General features: G+C 46.7%; 1 protein-coding gene across 1 annotated transcript; it reads right to left on the reverse strand.

The window, feature by feature from the left end:
* Positions 1 to 1,062: 1,062 nt before the first annotated feature.
* Positions 1,063 to 18,413, reverse strand: ABCG4 (ATP binding cassette subfamily G member 4). The gene is made up of 15 exons (XM_037067542.1): positions 17,922 to 18,413; positions 17,064 to 17,313; positions 9,280 to 9,397; positions 9,031 to 9,163; positions 8,850 to 8,900; positions 8,495 to 8,640; positions 7,243 to 7,366; positions 7,000 to 7,114; positions 6,664 to 6,806; positions 5,685 to 5,783; positions 5,312 to 5,480; positions 5,129 to 5,229; positions 3,211 to 3,369; positions 2,939 to 3,057; positions 1,063 to 2,783 (listed from the first exon to the last, which is right to left on the reverse strand). Exons 1-15 carry the CDS (start codon positions 18,384 to 18,386, stop codon positions 2,558 to 2,560), a joined length of 2,418 nt encoding a protein of 805 aa, XP_036923437.1. The 5' UTR covers positions 18,387 to 18,413; the 3' UTR covers positions 1,063 to 2,557.
* Positions 18,414 to 23,733: the final 5,320 nt, after the last annotated feature.

Genomic DNA, 23,733 nt, shown 5'->3' on the forward strand with positions numbered 1-23,733 from the left:
CAGAAGATCTAGTTCCCAGACCTGGTCCCACCTTCATTAGCTAAGGATATATGGACAAGTGATTTAGTCCAAGTCTCAGTCCTCCCATTGGTAAATGGGTTGTCATGAGGAATAATGCAGGATTGTCATGGAACTCCCTTGAGATAATAAACATGAAACATTTGTAAAATGTAAAATGATGTAGATGTTTTATAATATACACATTCACTAGCTTGATGTTCGAGGTCTGTCTGGAAAAGGATATTGTTAATATAATAAGAATGTTTTGCATGACATCAATATAACCTGGCAACCAAAGATAGTGGACTAGAATACAACTGTCCAGAATCCTTGAGGACTGGTAGCAGGATGACCCAAGAAGTACCACATTGTATCACCTATTTCCCTTCTGATCCTGAAGCCTGGAACTGAAGGAAGGGACTGGCACCAAGGATAGTGGACTGGAATACACATGTGTGAACAATAATGACTTCGCTGTACTAGTCAGTAGCGGCAGTAGATGCCACTCAGTGAGCATGTGTAGCGTGCAACTTACATTCAAAATGACTGAGCAAATAGAGTAACAAATCTGCATCAAATTTCACGTTAAGCTTGACCACTCGTCCATGGAAGTTATTTGGATGATTCAGAAGGCTGAAGCTATTGACAACTGAAATCATCTTTGAAAGGGAAGAAACTGCAGGCCGTCATTGAAATTCAGGAAAATATGACGGGGCAGCTGATGGTGATTCCAACAAAGGATTTTTCAGAGTGTTTTGAACAGTGGAAGAGATGCTGGGAGAACTGTGTGAGGAACCAAGGTGCCTACTTGGAAGGGGACTGAGGTGTCGTCCTATGTACAATATTTCTTGTACCATGTATCTTCTTCAAGAAATGTCTCTATTTTTCATATTATGTGGCTGGATACTTTCTGAAGAGACCTCATACCTGGAACTTACCATCCTCTGCCTCAGGTTCCCTAAAGCTCATAGACTTCTTACCAAGTGCTTTGAAGACTCCTTCACAGCCCATGGTACCAGGTACCAGACCCACACACATTTACACTTCATACTGTATAAATTTAGGTTTTATTAATAATGAGTGAAATCCCACAAATACAACCGGCATTTCTGTGTGATGGGGAGAATCTGTGGCAGGGTGAGGGAAGATAGAGAGATATATGCACAGTAATAAAGAGGGAAAAGAGCCCTAGGGAAGGGGAATTGAAAGTAGAATGAGCCTGGACCCAACAGGAAAGCCAGACATATTCCTGGTGTGTCTGTCACCCTGGTGCCCTGGGCATGCCCGAGGGCCACCTTAGATGATGGGAAGGGAGGTAAAGAGACCTGCCAGCTTGTGGAGGAGAGAGAATGCCAGCTTGATAAACAAAAGTGCCATGGGGTGGCAGTGGTCAAGACCAACTTATGCCCATGCTTGTGCTTGTGTTAGGTCCTGAATTTCAGGGAGCTAATGCCCCATGCCACTCCCTAGCTTGGGGGAGAGGGAAGACTGGGAGATAAGACACCTGCAGATCCAGAAGATGCCCTAGACAGCACAAGTCTCCTCCTCACAGTCCAAGTGAGGACCCTAGGAAAAGGTTGGCACTGCCCTCCCCACAGCATCCACCACCACCATGCTACCATCATTCTTTCTCTGAGCCATCAGGGACAGCAAGGGTATGGAGGGCTGAGATTGCCTGTTCACATGTATGTGCCTGTAACTCTGGAGAAGGGAGGGAGCATTGCAGGAACATGCTACAGGGACAGTGAGAAAGGAGTTATGGGTCTTCTCCCATTCACTGCCCCACCCCCCAGAATAAAGTTCATTTCCCCATTCCAGTGGCAGGTGGGAGAAAAACAGCAACATTATTGCAGAGATACCACAAAGCCCTACCCCCACCAAAGGTGATGGAAAGTGGGGTAAGGGCATCCTATGACCCAAGGCTGCTCCAATCCCCAGGATTGGGAGGATGACCGGACAGAAACCCCAGCTTCTGTCCCAGCAGATTGTCTAAATCAGACAGAGTCTTAGGGGGTAGGGGGAGAAGGTAAGGAGGAGGAAGAGACTTCCAGAGTCCTTCCCGGCTCCATTCCAACATACAAATGGGTCTTCCAGGGACCCCATCAGGGCCCAGCCCTGGAGTCCCAACCTCATAGCAGCTCAGTTTACAAACACTTATGTGGTTAGGACTCCCAGAAGGGGCACTTTTGTCAATTGTATGTGGGAACCCGGAGAGTCCGGGGCTCCCAGGCAGACAACGTAGGAGGGTGCTAAGGGCAGGAAGGAGGGTGGTGGTCTCCCTTTGGTCTTTGCATGCAGGTGTTAGAGAAAGAAGGGAAGAAGCTACAAACCACATCAACTTAAGAAGACTCTTGGGCACAGCATGGAGAGCTGCACCCCGATTCTAGGGGCCAGGGCCCAGAACACAGTCAGTCCACCAACCTGTGGAGGAGCTGAGAGAGGGGAAGACAGCTGTGCCAGCAACCAGTGCTCAAGTCTACAAGGTTAAAACAGTCCCAAAGGGCTGGAGCTGGGGGCCTCCTGCTGCAAGGGCTAGGGCACAGACCAGGGCAAATCTCTATCTCTCTGACTTGACCCGGTACCGGAGTACAAGGTATGCCAGCAGCCGCAAGGCCAAGAAGAAGATGCCCAAGACCAGAAAGTCCATGTAGAGCTTGGCACCATCCACATCCAGTGCTTGGAGTATACTCTGTGGCTCCCGGAAGGGACAATGCTCCTCAGAGCAGGTCAGGTCTCCTCGCTCCATGCCATAGATGGTCAGAATCACACCCTCAAAGCCATACCTAGACAAGCAGGACGATAAGAGCAGGATACAGAGTAGAGAGGATCACTGCTCCCTGGGCAAACTGCGAGAACCCAGATGCAACTCTCTCTTCCCTGGGGCATGGCCTCTTGCAGGGAGGAGCAAGGACAGATGGCCAGGGAAGCAGGCACTGACCTGACATAGGAGAGGTAGGAGCTCCATTGCAGGTAAGTAGGAATGGTCTTGAAGCTGACAAAGAAACCAGAGAACAAGAGGACAGGAATAGCAGTAACTGGGCCCACAAACGTGGCCACCTGGAGGGAAGGGGAGGAGACAAGACCATCACGGGTTGTCCAGGACAGATATGAGACTGGGGTGACCCCAAGGCTTCCCATAGATGTCTCCCACTCCTTATGCTAGCCCCTGCTGCCTCCCTTCTTGGGGTCCCCAAATGCCAGGCTTCCCACCTGTAAGGAGTTAGAGGCAGCTCCAATGAGTAGCCCCAAAGACTGGGCCACCAAGGCTGTGGCAGTGGCCAGGGCTGAGAAGAGCAGGAAGCGGCTAGTCTCGGCTGGCTGGCCTGTCATCCAGTACACGATGCTGCAGTACACCACTGGGCACACCACCTGGGGAGTGTCAAAGAGCTGGGCAGTGGGGTTGTGAACCAGGGTCACAGCAGCCAAAACCTTCCACTCCCAGCAGGAGCCTTTAGGACAGCCTTTTCTAGAATGTTCATGCCTAGTCCTACCTCCATACTCTTGTTTGTACTGCTCCAACCAGGTCATATGTCTCCTTCCTCCCTGGCCACATGAACCTCATTTATCTTTCAGTCTCACCTCTTCGATTAGGCCCACTCTGACCAGTTCAGGCATGGTGACTTCATCTTCTGAGCTCCTAAAGTCTGTCCCAACTGGGCCAGCTTTTTCCTTATATTGTTCGTTAACTCTCCATGTGAGTTTTGTTTCCCCTGCTGTAGCCACCCTCCCCTCTTGAAGGGCAAGGACCAAACCTACTACATAGTCATACAGGTTGTTCCCTGTACAAGGACACCTAATCAAGTGGCAGTCAGAGGCTGAGATTCAGTTGTGCCCTTTCATAAAGCCATGCACCCTGGCATAGTACAGCATCCATTCTGAGGAGGCACCTTTTTCTAAGTTGCACAAAGGTGCCATATGGATTACTGGTGGCCCAAGGTCTTAAAATATGGTGGTGGTAGCAATAACAGCTAACATTTTGGGGGCACTTCAGTATGTGCCAAGGACCATTCTAAGTACTTTACAAAACTCATTTAATTCTCACTACCATTCCCAAGGTAGATACTATCATCAGCCATTTTTATAGATGGGTACACTAAAGCAAAGAGATATGTGGTGACTTGTTCAGTGTCTCACAGTGCCGCGGCCCGCCGCAGCAAGGGTGGTCACGAGGTGAGGCGAGGGACTTAAAAGAATGGAGAGGACCAAATGCTCTGCTGGCAAATGGCAACTTTATTCAAGGAACAGCTGTCTTAAATACAAACTGTTAATGCCTGAAGCAAGACTGCAAGGAACTAGAAACAATGTTGTTTTTCAAAGTTCGTGCACTCCCTTAAGCTATCAAAAGGGCAAGAAGTTCTCATAACCGTCTTGGAACATGACACTCATGCCAAAATCTTGTTATATCCTTCAAGGCTGGGAACTAGAAGGTTAGGAAAGTGTCAAGGTACCCGCCGGCTCCAGGGACCAGAAACCAAGTTCATCCACCATTTTCACAGTGGAGAACTCTGTCCTTGATCCCCTTGTGGCCTGGCGGACCCCCACATCACAGTTAGCAAGTAGCACTAAGGCTCCAGAGCCTACACTATTCTCTACTGCTTCAAATAAAATTTACAGAGTCATCTGTAGTGTTATTATTTTTATCATTTTTTATTATTAATTTTAAAAAAATATTTTACTTATTTATTTTTAAACAGAGGGGAAGGGAGAGAGAAAGAGGAGAGAAACATCAATGTGTGTGGTTGCCCCTCATGCACCTCCTACTGGGACCTGGCCTGTAACCCAGGCATGTGCCCTGACTTGGAATCAAACCAGTGACCCTTAGGTTCACAGGCAAGCACCCAGTCCACTAAGCCACACCAGCCAGGGCTATTTTTATCATTTCCTGTTTGTCATCAGTTGTTCCCACTAGAAAATTGTCCATGAGGACAAGACTATATCCATCTTATTCCTTGCTATGTCCCAGCCTGGCACAGAGCCTGGTGCATGGTAGGTACTTACCACCCATTTTCTAAGTAAGTAGAAGTAGAGGAAAAGATGATAGGTGATAAGTTTGAGGGGGACAAGCAAGCAAGGATGGAAGAAGTAAGACAGGAGGGAAGCAGTGGGCAGGAGGGAGGAAGAGGCTCACCTGAAAGGGTACATCGGCCATGGTCTTGGCCAGGTAATATGCTTTGAGGCTGTACCAGTAATTGAGATGCTCCCTCATGAAGACTGCCATCTCTAAGGGGACTGAAAACATAGGCAGATTAGGCAAAACTGGATGACACCCTGCCTCAGCATTCCCGCCCCTGCCCAGAGCAGCTCAGCTTACAGGTAAGCACAGTTGGCATAAGAGCAGCAAACATGAGGAACAGCATGGAGAAGAAGAGGCAACCCGTGTTGTTGAAGACCTTGCTGGCATCATTGCCGATGTGTAGGTAGAGGAGACCAATGAGCACACCAATCACCACATGGGACACGAACCGCAGGTGGGTCAGGACCTGTGTGAGAAGGTCATCATGAGGAGAAAGTATAGGTCACAGGCTAGGGATGAGCATCCACACTGGAGTAGGAATGTGGAGCTGCCATTACAGGCACATAGACCCACAGATGCACTCTGGGGGTTGGGGGGAGCACTGCTAGGATCCTATTCCCCAAAAGGCTAGGCCCATGCCAGCCTCCTCTAGCTCAACTTGATGCCTCACCGAGTCCCTGAGGATAGACAAGAAGGTCCTCTTGAAGAGGATGCAGAACTGTGTGAGGGTGCTGGTGGCAAAGGTGTGGCTTTCAATGGGATCCATTTCCTGGGAAAGAGGAAATTGGGTCAAGTGAGCCTATGCACGCATCCATTGCACTCCCAGCCCAGGGAATGGGAAAACTGCTGAGCCTTTCCCCAGGGCAGGGGTCCTCCAGGTCTACAGAAGGAGAAGTCATCACCATTGAGTTTTGTGTCTGGCAAGTGGTCTTTGAGGGTGAATGTGAGATATGGAGAGACACAGGAGGAAGGATAAAAACTTGTAAAGCAAAAGAGAGAAAGGGAGTCAAGGACACCCGTGAGGTGATTAGTCACTTCTCTTCTTCTCTGTAATCCATCATAAGACATTTACTCTAAGGGTATTATAGCTTTATGCTGCCACTTTCTCAATAATATTATTTAAAAATAATAATAATGACGACAACAAAAAAATAATGCTTTCTGCTTCCAAGGGTTATAGTATCTCATTTAAGGAGGAGAATTGGCACTGAACAAACACTGGCTGTAACCAGCTACAGTGTGAACAGCTTTCACGTGATGATCTTAGTTATCCCAATAACCCTGTGAGTTTAGTATCATCACTCCCAGCTTGGACATGAGCCACAGTAAGCCACACCAGCCTTGAGGCCAGAGGCTGCATCAGTCTAGTCTAGTGTGCTGGCACTGGGGACAACATACTACAGATGTGCAGTAAAAATTTACTAAAAGAATAAATGAACAAGAAAGCAGAAGCTCAAAGAGGTTAAGTAAGTTGTCCAAAGTCACACAGCTGTTAATAGTAGGTCTATTCCAAGTCCTAGTTTTTTCCTAGTACCCAATAGTTGTGTGCCTCTGAGGGACATCTCTTTGGCCTCTTTGGCAGGGCCACTGTCATGGTCCCTTCTCCCCTCTCCCACTCTACACTCTCTGCCCTCTTCACCCCTACTCACCAGAGGGCAAGGGGGGCAGGGGGCGGGGACCTCATTCTTCTCAGGGCTGCTCTTCCTCTCAGTCATGGCGCACAGCCCATTCTGCACAGCCCTGAACAGCATGGGGTTCAGGTCTCCATACTCGCCAGAGGCCACCTCAATGACTGGGGGGCACAGAGAGGAGTGCTCAGCTAAGATCTATCCTTGTTCCCAAGGGCAAGCCAGCCCCTCCTTGGGTCTGTGTTGAAGGCAGGTGACAGTGAGATCTCTGTCTCCAGAAGGCCTAAGTGCATGATCCAAGTCCCCAGTTTTGGTTCCCACTCATATCCCAGCCCCTACCAACAGGTCCTCACTCACTGAAGTCAGCTGGGTTGTGGTAGGTGGGGCAATGTAAGCCAAGGCCCTTCAAATAGGGGATCAGATTGGTGACCATACCCTTGAAGATGCACTGACCCTGGCTCAGGATGTAGAGCTGAGGTGGAAAGAAAAGGGTAAAGAAAACAAGACCAGTGGGCCAGACAGGCCTCACCAGCACCTCTATTCACCCCCTTCCCTCTTCCCAACTCAGGCCAGTTGTCTCTGAGGACCAGAGACACTCACCTTGTCAAACATCTCAAAGAGCTTGGCACTGGGCTGGTGGATGGTGCAGATGATGGTACGGCCTCCCTGGGCCAGGGATTTCATGAGGGACACCACTTGGAAAGAGGAGGCACTGTCCAGACCACTATCCAGAGAGAGACCATCAGGGGGTGGGGTGAGGTGAGCAGAGCCAAGAGAAGGGAGTGTTTGAGATAGAGCACCTGCTATGAACAGGATGGAGCTGGCAGGAAGGGGTCACTCTGGCCATCCGTATATCCTATACACACTATGATTCAGGCATTTGGAGGTACCAAGAAGCCCAGAGCATTGTTCACTTTAACAAGTATATATTAAGCATTTGCTGAATGCCAGGCACTGGAATTACAATGATGTATAAATAAGGCATAGACTCTAGGAGAGTTAAGTGCACAGATCACTTAAGATAATTGAAACGTGCCGTATTCTATTCACATGAAGTGAAAGGAGGAGTATTCAGCCCTTCTGTACAAGGGGTGTTGCAGGGCAGTCAGAGGTTTCTGGGTGAGTCTGGAAAAAGAAAGAGCTAAACAAGGTGAAGGTGGAAGGGCAGGCATGGTGGTGAAGGGCATTCCAGGCAGAAGACACAGCATGTGCAAAACTCAGAGACATGAAACACATGGCTTCACAAGGAATTATAAGCAATTCAATATTATTAGAGCATAAAATACAAGACAGCATGAAGCAAGATATAAGATCAGAGAAGTAGGTTCAGAAGATGACTTTGTGAGTCCTCTGACTTTATTCTGAGATTTGCCCATTTGCCAATGGGCATCATTGCATATTGTTAAGTAGGGGAATGAGTATTGCCAGAGTTGTCTTTTAGGAAGTTCATTCTGGCAACAGCGTGGAGGAAGTACTGCCTGGGAGAGACTGGAGATGAGGAAATAGGAGTCTGTGGCAGAAATGCAGGCAAGAGTTGATGATGTCTGGAACTTAGCACTGGCACTAGGGATAGGGGTGGGGTGAATCTGAGAGATGGCCAAAGGAAGTGGAATCTGAAGGACTTGGTGACTAATGATTGGCTGTTGGGGAGAGAAGGAAAAGGAAGCATCAGTCAAGGATGACATCAGGATTTCTGCCTGTGTGAAGGATGGGGCTACTACAGCAACAGGATTGGCAGGGATGGAGATTAGGAGTAAGCCCTCATCTTGGCCCCAGAAAGCTGGGAACACAGGCTCTGGTATGCAGCAGCCTTCAGCCCTAGCTAAGGGTGGGAAAGGACGGGGAGAACTACCTGGTGGGCTCATCAAAGAACATGACAGGTGGATTGTTGACCAGCTCCAGGGCGATGGCCAGGCGCTTCCTCTGCCCGCCGGAGAGCAGGGCTGTCCTCGTGTGGGAGCAGGACATCAGGCCCAGTGCTGTCAGGATTTCCGTCACCTGCCCAAGCCCCGCCCCCAACTCCAAATCAGCTTCAGAGTCTCTGGTTCCCTGTATGCCACCCCAATTTAAAGAAGCATCTCCCTTAAGTTTAGTGTGCCAGGCTTGAACACCATTTTCTCACCACCCACCTCAACTCAGGGCCCCAGAACTCAATAGCACCAAAAAAGATGGCTGTCCCATTCTTCCCCTTCCCTTTCCTCACTCACCAGCTCCTTCTTCACCTCTTGCTTTTCACTCAGCTTCAGGTTAGCAGAGACCTTAGACCCAGAGAATACGCGGGTCAGCTATGTATGAGAGGAGGCCACTGTCTTGACTCTTAGCCAATGAGGAGGATGGGGACAGCAGACAGAAGGGGCAAGTGGAAAGAGATGTCTATTCTGCCCTTACCATCATAGCTTCCAGCACTGTGAGATGTGGCAGCAGCATGTCATCCTGCATGATGTAACAGGACATCTTGCGGAAGGTCCTCAGTTCCCGTGACTTCCCATTGACCAGGATCTGTCCTTTCATTCCACACTTCCTGCATGAAAATCAGTTGGAGATGGGGTTCAAGGCAACTCCAGAACACCTTCTGTGCTCCCCAGGGGATCTTTCTTTCTGGGTTCTGTCCCCATTCCATCCCAGCCTTGTCCTCACCTGTATCCTGCCAAGATGTTCATAAATGTGGACTTGCCAGCCCCTGAGGGGCCCATGATGCCGATTAGCTCCCGGCGGCAGAATTTACCTGATAGGCACTTGAGGAGAGTCTTATAACCTGCATGGAGGGAGGAACTTTTGACAAGGAATGTAGTGAACAGAGGCATCCTGAACTTTTAGGAGCAGCATGGCTATCAGTAAAATAAGCAGTCCTTACCTGGTATGAATTGGTTAGGATAAAGCAGTAATCCTCAGAGTCCCAACAATAACCCAAACCTCTCATCCTGCCCTCTAGAAATGACACTACTAATGTCAAGGTACCAGAGGTGACAATACTCTTCGGAAAGCCATGGAAGACCCCCTCCTATCTCATGGATAGGCATGTAGAGGGGGTCAGGGTTATAGAAAAGCCTGATTTCTTCTATAAACACAAGGGTCATGCTCTCACCTCCTCCATGAAGACTTTACCAATGATCCAGCCTGAGCTTGCTGACTGTCCTCTCTGTTCTCACAGCACTTCTCATATGCCAGCATGTCCCTCCCTCCCTAGTCCAGCCTCTTAGCCAATGAGCTCCTTGGGGGCAGGGTCTTTGTCTTACTCATATTTATAACCTCAGCAGACTGTCTGGCAACTAAATGTTCGGTGGTGTTTGTTCTATGAATGTGTGTCATCAAAGCTTTGGATTCATTTTGAAAAAGCCTTCTTCTTTGTACTCCCTCTGCCCCAGGCTTGTCTCTATATCCCCTGACATGGCCCAGTAAAATCTTACCTTCCATTCATTCACTGGGAGGCAGCATATGCACTGGTTTGGAGTCAGGTGAATCTAGGTTCAAATTCTGGCTCCACACTTACCAGTTGTGTGACCTTGAGCAAGTGCTTAACCTCTCTGAGCTCCAGGTCACTTATCTGTAAAATGAGGACGATAGTACCTCTCTCATAGGGTTGTTATAAAGATTCAATGAGATAATATATGTAAAGCATATGACAGTGCTTGGCACACAAAGAATACTACAAAGTGACATTTTATTATTAATTCTATTTGACAATGCTTATTGATTGATATCTACTACATTCCAAGCTCTGTACCAGACACTGGGCAAAAAAAAAATGAGGAAGGCAAGGTTCCTGCATTCAAGAAGATCACAGTCTAGGTAAAAAGATGGAAAACATCTATGGATCTGAGGAAAGACAAAATAAGAGTTATCACAAAAGCACAAATAATGCAGAATGAGGATGCAGACAATGGAATAGGGTGGAGGAGGTAGGGGAAAATCAGGAATGGCTTTTGGAAGAGGTTGTCCTTATTTGCCCTAAGTCTTGAAGGATGGGCAGTATCATGAAATGGAAAGGGAAGTCAATGTTTCACCAGGCTTTGGGAGGAATAGCTCTCTTATATAGGAGTGTATATGTAATACAGTCCAGGGAGCAGAGGGCAAAGAGACTACAGGGGTCACCTGGTGAGACAAAGGGGTGAAGAACAAGGAAAAAGCCAATGAGGTGGGCCCTGCCTGCTATGCTTACAGACTTGCCTCAGTGAGGCCAAAACACCAATCCCCCACCAGGCACCTTGCTCACTACCACCATCTCTGAACTCCACAGAGACAGTTCCCTCTCCACTATACCTGCTTAACAAAGACAGTGAAGGGATATGATCTTTCACCTTCCCTCCACAGCACCCAGCTGTCTGTCCTTCTGGGACATCTGATCAGAAGGGGCACAGCTGCTGCCAAATGTGGGGTCTTGATCACACCAACTGCCTGGATGGTGCTTTATAGTTTACAAAATTCACTATTTTAGTTGCTACTGTAGCAACATGGATAAGGCAACTGAAGCCCAAGGACATCCAGTGACTCACCCAAGGTCACACAGCAAGTTGCTTATTGGGAGAAGGAAAGTCATGGGTTCCAGTCCTCTGTCTCAGTTATCACCATCATCAATCACAAAGACAGATGCTTCTGTACTGCAGCATATACTTTTCAGAGCCACTTATGGAAAGTAATTTCTTTTGCAGGGCAAGAAACTGGCAATAATGAACGTTCCTCCTCATTTAACCACAGCCAAGCACTAGATTGAACACTGATGTCTTACACTTGCCTTTCATAAAGCATTTTCATAGATAATATCTGAGCTTCACAACAAGCCTTCATGGCGGGTATTCTTTTTTTTTAAGATTTTATTTATTTATCTTTAGAGGGGACGGGAAGGAGAGAAGGAGAGAAATATCAATGTATGGTTGCCTCTTGTGAATCCCCTGCTGGGAACTGGCCTGCAACCCAGGCATATGCCTTGACTGGGAATCGAACCGCGATCCTTTGGTTCGCAGGCCCACGCTCAATACACTGAGCTACGCCAGCCAGGGCAATGGTGGGTATTCTTATCATTCCAGTTTACAAATGAGGAAAGTGAGGCCAAGAGAGGGTAAGCAGCTTTCCCAAGGTCACAAAGCTTAGAAGTGAATTCCTGCTGTATGATAACTGTGCAGCATGGAAGAGGCCTACCAGGCCTTGGGCAGGAGAGAACCAAAGTTCTACCTTATTTTGTCATGTATAAAGCACATGCACATTTCTGGCCCAAACTTTCAAAAAAATTTTTTTCATTTTAATTTTTTAGTCAATTACTTATTTATTTATATTTACTGGCTGGTGTAGCTCAGTGGATTGAGCATGGGCCTGCGAACCAAAAGATCGCGGTTCGATTCCCAGTCAGGGCATATGCCTGGGTTACAGGCCAGTTCCCAGCAGGGGATGCACAAGAGGCAACCATACATTGATATTTCTCTCCTTCTCTCCTTCCATTCCCCTCTGAAGATAAATAAATAATATGTTAAAAAATAAATAATAAAAATATATCTAATCAATTACTTATTTAGTTGTATGTAGATAGTTGTTTTTGTATTATAAGGGAATTTTAACATTTATTTTTTAACATATCATGGTACAAGAAATTTTATGTAACAAATAATTACAAAACACAAGAACAGTTACAATGTACAAGACATTTTATGTACCAGTAACAAATTTATGATATTTATGCATCATTAGTACTACCCATGTATAATTTGCATCCTTATTTTTCCCTCAAAAATTTGGGCAAAAAAGTGCACATTATACATGGCAAAATACAGCAGTTCCATTACAGGTAGTAACTGTCTTTGCAAGCTTTTTTTTCTGTTTTTTTTTCTTCAGAATTTATTTTATTTTATATACTTATTTTTAGAAACAAGGGGAGAGAGGGAGAAAAAGAGGGAGAGAAACAGTGATGTGTGGTTGCCTCTTGCACACCCCTAACCGGGGACCCCGCCCACAACCCAGGCATGTGAGCTGACTGGGAACCAAAAAGGTGACCCTTTGGTTTACAAGCCAGCACTCAAACCACTGAGCCATGCCAGCCAAGGCCATTTGCAACTTTGAGTCACTTAATCTTCCAGGTTCTCTGTTTCCTTGTCTACAAAATAAAGAGCAATATCTCCTACCAAGGACATAATAGGGTATTGTGAATATTAACTGAGATGATTAATAAATAATTAAAAAGTATTTTTGAAAAACAAAAAATGTCACATATAATTAGGAGAGACTGCTGATAAATCCTTAGCTCAAAATGGCAGAAATCTCCCTCTCTCCACACCCATTGCTCTCTTCTCTCTCTGCCTACCTGTAATTACTTTCTGCCCTTTAGAGAAAGAGAGAGTGATTCAAGTGAAAAGAGAAGTTAGAGAGAGAAGGACAGAGTACAGAGAAAGGGGCAAGGGAAAGAAAGGTCCACACAATGGGACTTCTGGCCAAGATGGAGATATAGCTGGATACATTTTGCCTCCTTGCACAACCAAAAGAAGAACACAACAAATTTCAAAACAAAAAATAACCAGAACTGCCAGAAAATGAAACTATATAGAAGTCCAACAACCAAGGAATTAAAGGGGAAACATTTATCCAGACTGGTAGAAGGGGTAGAGAGGACAAATGGTGAGGTGGCGGCTGGTCTGCTCAGACTGAGCAGACTGAGCAGTCCTGCATTTGTGAGCGGATAAATGGGGAGGGACAATTGGGAAGCGAGAGAGACTGTGCAACTCAGGGTGCCAGTGAAGGGAAATAAAGCCTCAAAATCTCTGGTTGTAAAAGCTTGTGGGGGTTGCCATGGCAGGAGAAACTCCCAGCCTCACAGGAGAGTTTGTTGGAGAGACCCACAGGGTTCTAGAACATACACAAACCTACCCACCCAGGAAACAGCACCAGAGGAGCTCAATTTTGCTTGTGGGTGGCTGGGGAAGTGACTGAAAGCCAGCTGAGAGTTCAGCAAGTGGCATTGTTCCCTTTTGGACCCCTCCCCCACATACAGCACCACAAACCAGCTATATGAGTTTCTCTGCCCTGAGGAATACCTATGACTCTGTCCCTTACTATGTAACAGGTGTGCCAAGGCAAAGAAATACAACCCAAATGTAAGAACAGATCAAAGCTCCAGCCCTGGCTGGTGTGGCTCAGTAGATTGAGCACTGGCTTGAAAACTAAAGGGTTGCTGGTTTGATTCCCAGTCAGGGCACATGCCTGGGTTGCAGTCCAGGTCCCCAGTAGGGGGTGCTTCAGAGGCAATCACACACTGATGTTTCTCTCCCTCTCTTTCTTCCTCCCTTCCCTTCTGTCTGAAAATAAATAAGTAAAATCTTTTTTTAAAAAAAGCTCCAAAAAAAGAACTAAGCAATGAAGAGATAGCCAACCTACCAGATACAGAGTTCAAAACACTGGTAATCAGGATGCTCACAGAAATGGTTGAGTATGTTCACAAAATAGAGAAAGAAGTGAAGGCTATGCTAAGTGAAACAAGGAAAATGTAAAGGGAGCCAGCAGTGACAGGAAGGAAACCAGGATTCACATCAACGATTTTGGACCAGAAGGAAGAAATAAACATTCAACCAGAACAGAATGAAGACACAAGAATTCCAAAAAATGAGGAGAGACTTAGGAACCTCCTGGACAACTTTAAATATTCCAGCATCCCAGTCACAGGGGTGCCAGAGGAGAAGAAGAAGAGCAAGACATTGGAAACTTAATTTGAAAAAGTAATGAAGGAGAACTTCCCCAATCTGGCAAGGAAATAGACTTCCAGGAAGTCCAGGAAGCTCAGAGAGTCCCAAAGAAGTTGGACCCAAAGAAGCACACACCAGGGCACATCATTGTTACACTACCCAAGAGTAAAGATAAGGAGAGACTCTCAAAAGCAGCAAGAGAAAAGGAGACAATTACCTACAAAGGAGTTCCAGAAGACTATCAAAAGAAACGCTGCAGGCAAGAAGGGGCTGGAAAGAAGTATTCAAAGTCATGAAAGGCAAGGACCTATATCCAAGATTACTCTATCCAGCAAAACTATCATTCAGAATGGAGGAGCAGATAAAGTGCTTCCCAGATAAGGTCAACTTAAGGGAGTTCATCATCACCAAGCCGTTATTATATGAAATATTAAAGGGGGCTTATCTAAGAAAAAGAAGAGATAAAAATATGAACAGTAACAGGGGAGTGGGAGGAGGAGAAGGCAGGAGAAGGTAAGAGAATAAGTAGCATAGATGGTAGGTAGAAAATAGGGGGGAGGGCAGGAATACTATGGGAAATACAGAATCTAAAGAACTTGTGACTCATGGACATGAAGGAAAGGGGGGATGGTGGGGGAGGGTGTGCAGGGTGGAGGGGAGTGAAGGGGGCGAATGGGACAACTGTAATGGCATAATCAATAAAATATATTTTAAAAATATGAACAGTAAAATGACAATAAATGCACAACTATCAACAACTGAACCTAAAAAAACAAAAACAAACTAAGCAAACATCTGAACAGGAACAGATTCACAGAAATGGACATGGAGGATCTTCAGTGGGGAGTGGGAGGAGAGAGAATGGGAGAAAAAGTACAGGGAATAAGAAGCATAAATGGTAGGTACAAAATAGACAGGGGGAGGTTAAGAATAGTATGGGAAATGGAGAAGCCAAAGAAGTTGTATGCGTGACCCATGGCCATGAACTAAGGGGGTGGGGATTACTGGAGGGAAGGAGGATATCAGGTGGAGGAGGGCAAAGAGGGAAAAATAGGGATAACGGTAATGGCATAATTGATAAGATATATTGATAAAAAAGAAAGGTGAACAGAATGGACAGTAGACCAAAATAGAATTGGCAAGATCAAAAGGAATGATAGATTAGGTAAGGGTGACAATTTTGTGGCTGGTGGGTTGAAGCCACCAGAGAGCTGGTCCATCTCACCACATTTCCTTTTTATCTTTTTATCTCCTTAAAATTGTGAGGAATTGAGATGGCTAAGGAAATGACAGCTCTCCCTCATTTTGCCCAGAGTTATTCTCTGGGCTGAAAGAGACTGCTTAGGGATAAGGTACTAGGCAGGAAGCCCAGAGGCCTCAGTTTTTGTGGGCTCAAGCCCTGTGACCTTTTGGTTGTTCACTGGAATTAGGGGAGGAAATGCAGAAATAACTCATGCTCAGCCCTGCTCTGAAAGCACCCCAGATCTACTTTTAAACCTTATAGCACAATGTCCTGGCTCTATCCCTGATCCACACCGAAGCTCTGGGGAAAAAGAGCTCTACCACAGGTTCTCTATTTCTAGCCCAACCTACCCAGGGCAGGAGATACAGGGGATGGTCAGGATTCAAAAGAACTCAGAGCCCCAGACTTTACCCAAATGTACTGATGAGGGGAAAGAGGAGTTGGGAATGCTTGAACGAGGCAATTAAGAGAGGGGGAAAAGACTGAAAGAAAGAGGAAGCTATGTTGTAAATTTGACAATCTCAGGTCATATGGCAGTCCTGACAAGCTCAATTACTAAAAGTAACCTCAAAGGACGATATCAGAAATTTCTAACTGGGCAGGTCTTGGTGGGTAGTCATGCCCCAGGCCTGTGGCTTCCTTAGTAAAACATGAATCTCTGTCTAAGTGAGTACTGTTCATTGTTCTTGTGCATCCTAGGTTAATACACCTTAGAAATGCCAGGTCATCTTTTCCAGACCCCGAAGGTCTGCTCTCACTGGAGCACATGCACAAAATGTCCTCATTGTTACCTTGTTGCCATTTCTATTTACTGTAAATGTTAAATTCCAAAGATATCCCACTTTGCTTTCTTCCACCTCCCAAATCTACTACAAATAGATTTCATGGAACCTTCCTTACTTTCTCTCTCCTTTGATTCTAAATGTATGAAAAGAACTGCCAAACTGCCATTCTCCAGAGTATGGAGCATTTTCTCAGTCTGTTGAGATCTTGCTTCTGGGCATGTCCTGAGTTTAAATAAACTCTAATAAACTCACAGATTTTTTTCTACAGGTTTGGAAATTCTTATGTTGACAGAAAAAATGCATGGAGAGCTGTAAAACCTAACCTCTAGTCCCAGCTCTACCACTTAGCTGCGTGACAGGGGCCTTTGTTTCCTTATTAGTAACACAGAACATCATCTCTCATGTCAAACCTTCACCCTCCCTGCTTCAAAGTACTTCAGTAAGAACTAAGTAAGAATGGAAAACTCAAGGACCAGACGTCATAGTGTCAAGTTGGAAGAGGAAAGCCATAATAACCAATTAAACCTAGTGTCACAGTGTTCACAGGTGTAGAGGGAACAGAGATCCTGGCACTGAAGTCTATGCGCACAGTGAGGGACTGAGATTTTAGTGCTCCCACAGGGTGCACTGGTGCAGGACTTGCAGAATAGGAGATACTCAGATATCATGCTCCCTTAGGCAACTCATTGAGGGGAGGGTGTGGCCACAGCTCCCCACAAGGCTGCTCTCTACCTCGTTTTCGCCAGCAGGGCCCCTCCCGCACGGAATAGGACAGCTCCAGGAATTCAATGTCAACAGCTGAGCGCTTAGGTAGGTGGGAGAAGCGCTGGGCTTCGGTGATGTGGTTCTCCACCTTCTTCAGGTGTGTAGTCAGCACAGGGGGATCCCCCACATCCTCCAGTGCCACAGCCATGGTCACAGCCCCTGGTCCTACCCCACAGCCCACGGCCTCCAGTGCCTTCTCCGACATCATGCTGGCAACCTGCAGTAGAAGGGCCTGCTCAGTTCTGGGCAGACCCCCAAGCTCCAGCTCAAAGCTCCCTGTTTGCTACTTCTGCCCCCACCCCAACCCCTGCCTCCTTCTCAGGGCAGGTAAGCTACTGGGAGCACCCTACTTCCCACAGCCAGAGCATCTGCCCCACACACACCCGGTGCAGCTACACTCAGCCCCAACCTCTCATTTGGTCTGGGACAGCCCCAACCCCAGGCTGGCCACAGCACCACACCTTGACACCCTTACCAGCTCCCTCCTCCAAACTGCCACGCTAATGTCCTTATCCTAGAGGCCTGCAGCCCCAGGGGACTGGGCGGCTGGGGGTCCGGGAGGAGGGAAGAGATAGCTGACCACTAGGAGGTCATGGCAGCAGTGTAAGGCCAGGGTGAAGGGGGGTGGGGGGAGTAGATAGAAAGACTTTGGGCCTCTTCCCATCCCTGAGCAAAACACCCTGGCCCTCCCGTGCCCCTGGGTCTGTGTGCCCTGGGCGCTCCCCAAAGACTGGAGCACCACTTGAACTCAACCCTCTCACCCCAGGCCAACTAAGTGCTCAAGGCCACCTTACCCCTCCTCCCACCTCCTGCAGGCCTAGTCACCTTGAGGTGCCCCCGGGCAGGTGTGGGTTGAGATGCTTCACGCTGTCTCAGGCCAAGGATGGAGGATGGAGACCCGGGGCTGCGGCACAAGAGTCCCAGCGCCCGGTCCCCGCAGCCCGGGCGGGGCGGGGCCAGGGCGGAGTGAGCAGCAAGGGTGGGCCCGGCCTCCGGTCGCAGGAGAGATGACAGGTCGGTGCGGGGGCTGGGGTGCTCCCCAGTTCCTCTGGACTGTGCACACCGGGTCACTGAGCTTGGTACTGGGCACCTTTTCCTCCCGAGCCCTTCGGAGGACTGCACTCTCCTCCAAGCTACAGGAACAACAGGACCTGTTCTTAAAGGGCCCGTGCCCACCCGCAGCTCAAAGGGAACAAGGATAGCCAAGAAGAAAGCAGCGCAGATGACGCAGGGCCCTAACGATGCAGTTGTGGACTCGGGACCGAAAAGTTGGCGATGAAGGGCTGACATGGGGACAGAGAGGAAAGGAGAGCTGAAGTCACTCGGTAGGGATAGGTCCCTGTATTACAGATTAGACTATGGTGGTGGTGTGGTTGGGGAGGATTAGGGTGCAGATTCCAACACCCTCAAGGGATTGTGAAGCTGTAAACCAATCTGTATCCCGTGCTCTCCTCCAATGTATTTTCCTCGGGTCTGGCCCTGGAGCTCAGGCTTCCCTCAGAGAATCCGCAAACTAAATAAAAGGGCTTTGAAATCAAGAGTCCAAGTACTTCCCCCTCCTCCTCCCCAACACTGTCCCTCTCTAAGGACAAGGAAGCTAGTTTAGGAGAGGCAGGGTAGCCACTTTGGGAGAGCTTGAGTGGCCTCAAATTTAACTGGTACCCAGAGCTCAGCCTGCTCCAACTACAGAAATCTTTAATCTCCCAGGTAAACTCGGGCCTTTAAGACAGGCATATACCTGATGTTTGATGCACATGGTTGCCAGGACATGTACAAGGCTAACAGACACTGCCTGTGGCATCTTCACATCACATGTGCATTCTCTTCTCTCCCCACAAACCCTCAGAGATATAGGTCCCCCCCAGAGCATACTTGGGACTTTCCCCTGCTTCTTTTTTTTCCCCCCAAAAGATTTTATTTATTGTTTTTAGAGAGAGGGGAAGGGAAGGAGAGAGGGAGAGAAACATCAGTGTGTGGTTACCTCTCAAACGCCCCCTACTGGGGACCTGGCCCACAACACAGGCAATGTGCCCTGACTGGGAATCAGGGCCAGTGACCCTTCGGTTTGTAGGCCCACCCTCAATCCACTGAGCTACACCAGCCAGGGTTCCCTGCTTCTCTCTCAAGCAATTCCTTTTGGCCCCTATCTGCCCCAGCCCCAGTCTTCATGGGGTAAGTATGTTAGCTAGCTGAGATATGTGACTTGAGCTTTTCAGTTCCTACCTGTCACACAGCAGACTGATGAGAGAGAAGGCTGCTGATCCTGGTGTTGGTTTTGGTGCTGCTGCCACCACTGAGGCTTCTCCTTACTGCCACAGTTGAGAGGTTATTAGCAGTCAAACCTCCTCCCCAGTCATCCCCTGCCTCCAGCCTCTCTGAACCCGGGAGGCTGGTAGCCCCTGCAGGACATCTCCAGGTTTCACCTGTTCCTGTGAGGGCTTAGGTGGGTTTTGGAGCCAGCCCTTTCCACTGTCCCTCCACTCCATGCCCCGCATCACCACCATTCCTCAGGACAATGTTCCCTTTTTCAGATGGACCCTTGATTCTTCATGTTAACCTTACAGGAGTTCAGAACGAGTCATCCCAAGATGTGCCTCTGTGGCATGAGCTAAAGGCGACCAAGACCCTCCAGGCCCAAGAGAACACCCTCCCCCTTTAACTACCTAGAGGAATTTGAAGTAGTGGCCTTCCCACAATAACAGATAACCTTTTTTACATATCTATAGGGCAAGGCAAACTTCTAATTACTAAAACATCCCTTAACATCCTGCAGTGACACTTAAGGGTCCCTAAGGTGGCTTACCTTGTCCCTAGTTCAGAATGTCATATATACCACAATTTTTCTTTCTGTTTTTGAACTCTCATGTATATGAAACCTGACTCTTTCATGTATGTAGAGTTCTCAGACATATTTATAAAATTAATTCATCATTTTCCCTTGCTAAACTGGCTCATACCTGATTATTAGATCAGCTGAAAGAACCCTGAGGATAGAGGAAAGTTTCTTCCACCCCCACACTTGCAATGCTCCACTACAGGCACCACAACAGTTGCTTTTATTGAGCAAATACTATGAACATTATCTCATTTAATCTTTAAAAAATCCTCATAAATCGGGTATTACCATCTCTCTTCAGAGATAAAGAAACTGAAGCATAGGGAGGTTAAGCAATGTGCCTAAGGGGACACATCTGGTTGGTAGCACAGTAGAGATTGAATCCTAAACTCATTCTTCTATGGGGCCTCTCAGAACCCTATTCCCAAATCAACTTTCTGCCTCCATTTTCTAGACAGGCTTTTCAGTCTCCCAAGATAATCTCCATACCTCAATGACTCCCCACTTTATGCCCTGGCATAAAACTTTCCAGTTCTCAGTAAAATTTTTTCCCTTTTACTAGGAACACACACTGTCCCCCATCCCTCAGGACAAGCTCCTCTATCTTCAGAGACCAATATTTCCAAGTCTTATATCAGCTTTTTTACAATGTGGATTCACACCTCATGCCTAAGAGCAGTGGTCCTCAGTCTTGCATGAGAGTTAGCTGACTTGAAGGAAAGTTTTAAAAGATGTCTAGATAACACTCCAAAGCAGTTCTTTCTGATGTCTAAGATGGTTCCAAGACTTAGGTATTATTAAAAGCTCCCAGCTGATCCCACTGCACAGGCAAAGTTTAGAGCCACTACCCTAGATGAATCTTCCATACCCTGGGTAAGAACCCCTACCATGCACCCATAGAATATCCCTTCACATTTGATAAGACATCCACTCACCATAACCTGAACTTGGAGTCAGAAGATTTGCCTTCTTTTTTTTCAAAATACATCTTACTGATTATGCCATTAAAGTTGTCCCTATTTTTCCCTCTTTGCCCTCCTCCACCTGATATCCTCCTTCCCTCCAGTAATCCCCACCCCCTTAGTTCATGGCCATGGGTCACGCATACAACTTCTTTGGCTTCTCCATTTCCCATACTATTCTTAACCTCCCCCTGTCTATTTTGTACCTACCATTTATGCTTCTTATTCCCTGTACTTTTTCTCCCATTCTCTCTCCTCCCACTCCCCACTGAAGATCCTCCATGTCCATTTCTGTGAATCTGTTCCTGTTCAGATGTTTGCTTAGTTTGTTTTTGTTTTTTTAGGTTCAGTTGTTGATAGTTGTGCATTTATTGTCATTTTACTGTTCATATTTTTAAAATATATTTTATTGATTATGCCATTACAGTTGTCCCATTCGCCCCCTTCACTCCCCTCCACCCTGCACACCCTCCCCCACCATCCCCCCTTTCCTTCATGTCCATGAGTCACAAGTTCTTTAGATTCTGTATTTCCCATAGTATTCCTGCCCTCCCCCCTATTTTCTACCTACCATCTATGCTACTTATTCTCTTACCTTCTCCTGCCTTCTCCTCCTCCCACTCCCCTGTTACTGTTCATATTTTTATCTCTTCTTTTTCTTAGATAAGCCCCCTTTAATATTTCATATAATAACGGCTTGGTGATGATGAACTCCCTTAAGTTGACCTTATCTGGGAAGCACTTTATCTGCTCCTCCATTCTGAATGATAGTTTTGCTGGATAGAGTAATCTTGGATATAGGTCCTTGCCTTTCATGACTTTGAATACTTCTTTCCAGCCCCTTCTTGCCTGCAGCGTTTCTTTTGATAGTCTTCTGGAACTCCTTTGTAGGTAATTGTCTCCTTTTCTCTTGCTGCTTTTGAGAGTCTCTCCTTATCTTTACTCTTGGGTAGTGTAACAATGATGTGCCCTGGTGTGTGCTTCTTTGGGTCCAACTTCTTTGGGACTCTCTGAGCTTCCTGGACTTCCTGGAAGTCTATTTCCTTGCCAGATTGGGGAAGTTCTCCTTCATTACTTTTTCAAATTAAGTTTCCAATGTCTTGCTCTTCTTCTTCTCCTCTGGCACCCCTGTGACTGGGATGCTGGAATATTTAAAGTTGTCCAGGAGGTTCCTAAGTCTCTCCTCATTTTTTGGAATTCTTGTGTCTTCATTCTGTTCTGGTTGAATGTTTATTTCTTCCTTCTGGTCCAAAATCGTTGATGTGAATCCTGGTTTCCTTCCTGTCACTGCTGGCTCCCTTTACATTTTCCTTGTTTCACTTAGCATAGCCTTCACTTCTTTCTCTATTTTGTGAACATACTCAACCATTTCTGTGAGCATCCTGATTACCAGTGTTTTGAACTCTGTATCTGGTAGGTTGGCTATCTCTTCATTGCTTAGTTCTTTTTTTGGAGCTTTTTTTAAAAAAAGATTTTACTTATTTATTTTCAGACAGAAGGGAAGGGAGGAAGAAAGAGAGGGAGAGAAACATCAGTGTGTGATTGCCTCTGAAGCACCCCCTACTGGGGACCTGGACTGCAACCCAGGCATGTGCCCTGATTGGGAACCGAACCGCAATCCTTTGGTTCACAGGCCCACACTCAATCCACTGAGCTACACCAGCCAGGGTGGCTTAATTCTTTTTTTGTAGCTTTGATCTGTTCTTTCATTTGGGCCATATTTCTTTGTCTAGGGGTGCCTGTTAAGTAGTAAGGGATGGAGAGAGGCTTAGGTATTCCCCAACGTGGAGCAACCCACATAGCTGGTTTGTGGTTCTCTATGTGTTGGGGGGGGGGTGCTCCAAGAGGGAACAATGCTGCTTGCTCAACTCTTGGCTGGCTTTCAGTCACTTCCCCAGCTACCCTCAAGCAAAATCAGGCCCTTCTAGTGCTGTTTCCCAAGTGGGTGGGTTTGTGTATGTTCTAGGATCCTGTGGGTCTCTCCAACAAACTCTCCTGTGAGGCTGGAAGTTTCTCCTGCTGTGGCAAGCCCCACAAGTTTTTACAGCCAGAGGTTTTGAGGCTTTATTTCCCTGAACTGGAACCTTGTGTTCTGTGGCCTCTCTCACTTGCCAGTTGTTCCTTCTGGTTTTTCAGCAGGCAAATGTGGAACAGCCTGGTCCTCCAGCACGTCCTCTCCACCTGGCACCCATCTCTGCCCCTCCTACCAGTCTGAAATGTTTCTTCTTTAAATCCTTGGTTGTTGGACTTCTATACCGTTCGATTTTCTGGTAGTTCTGGCTATTTTTTGTTTTTAAATTTGTTGTTGTCCTTCTTTTGTCTGTGTGAAGAGACAGAGTGTATCTACCAAGCTTCCATCTTGACTGGAAGTCATTGTAGATTGCTTTTCATCATTTTGAATACTTCTTGTCTGCAAAGTTTCTTTGGAGAAATCAGCTGAGTGTCTTATGGGAACTCCTCTGTAGGTCACTCTCTGCTTTTCTCTTGCTGCTGTTAAGATTTTCTCCTTTATTATTAAACTTTGGCATTTTACTTATGATGTGTCTTGGTGTGGTCCTCTTTGGATTCAACTTGTTTGGGACTCTCTGTGCTTCCTGGACTTGTGTGTCTATTTCCTTTGCCAAATTAGGGAAGTTTTCTTTCATTATTTTTTTCAAATAAGTTTTCAATTTCTTGCTCTTGCTTTTCTCCTTCTTACATCCCTATGATTTGGATGTTGGCACTTTTGGAGATGTCCCAGAGTCTTCTTATTCTCTCCTCATTTTTTCTGAATTCTTCTTTCTTCATTCTGTTCTGGTTGATTGTCTATTTCTTTCTTATGTTCCAAATTGTTTATTTG

This window comes from Sturnira hondurensis, unplaced genomic scaffold (genome assembly GCF_014824575.4).
Source record: "Sturnira hondurensis isolate 20B ecotype Veracruz unplaced genomic scaffold, ASM1482457v3 Scaffold0017284, whole genome shotgun sequence".
NCBI classification, from domain to species: Eukaryota; Metazoa; Chordata; class Mammalia; order Chiroptera; family Phyllostomidae; genus Sturnira; species Sturnira hondurensis.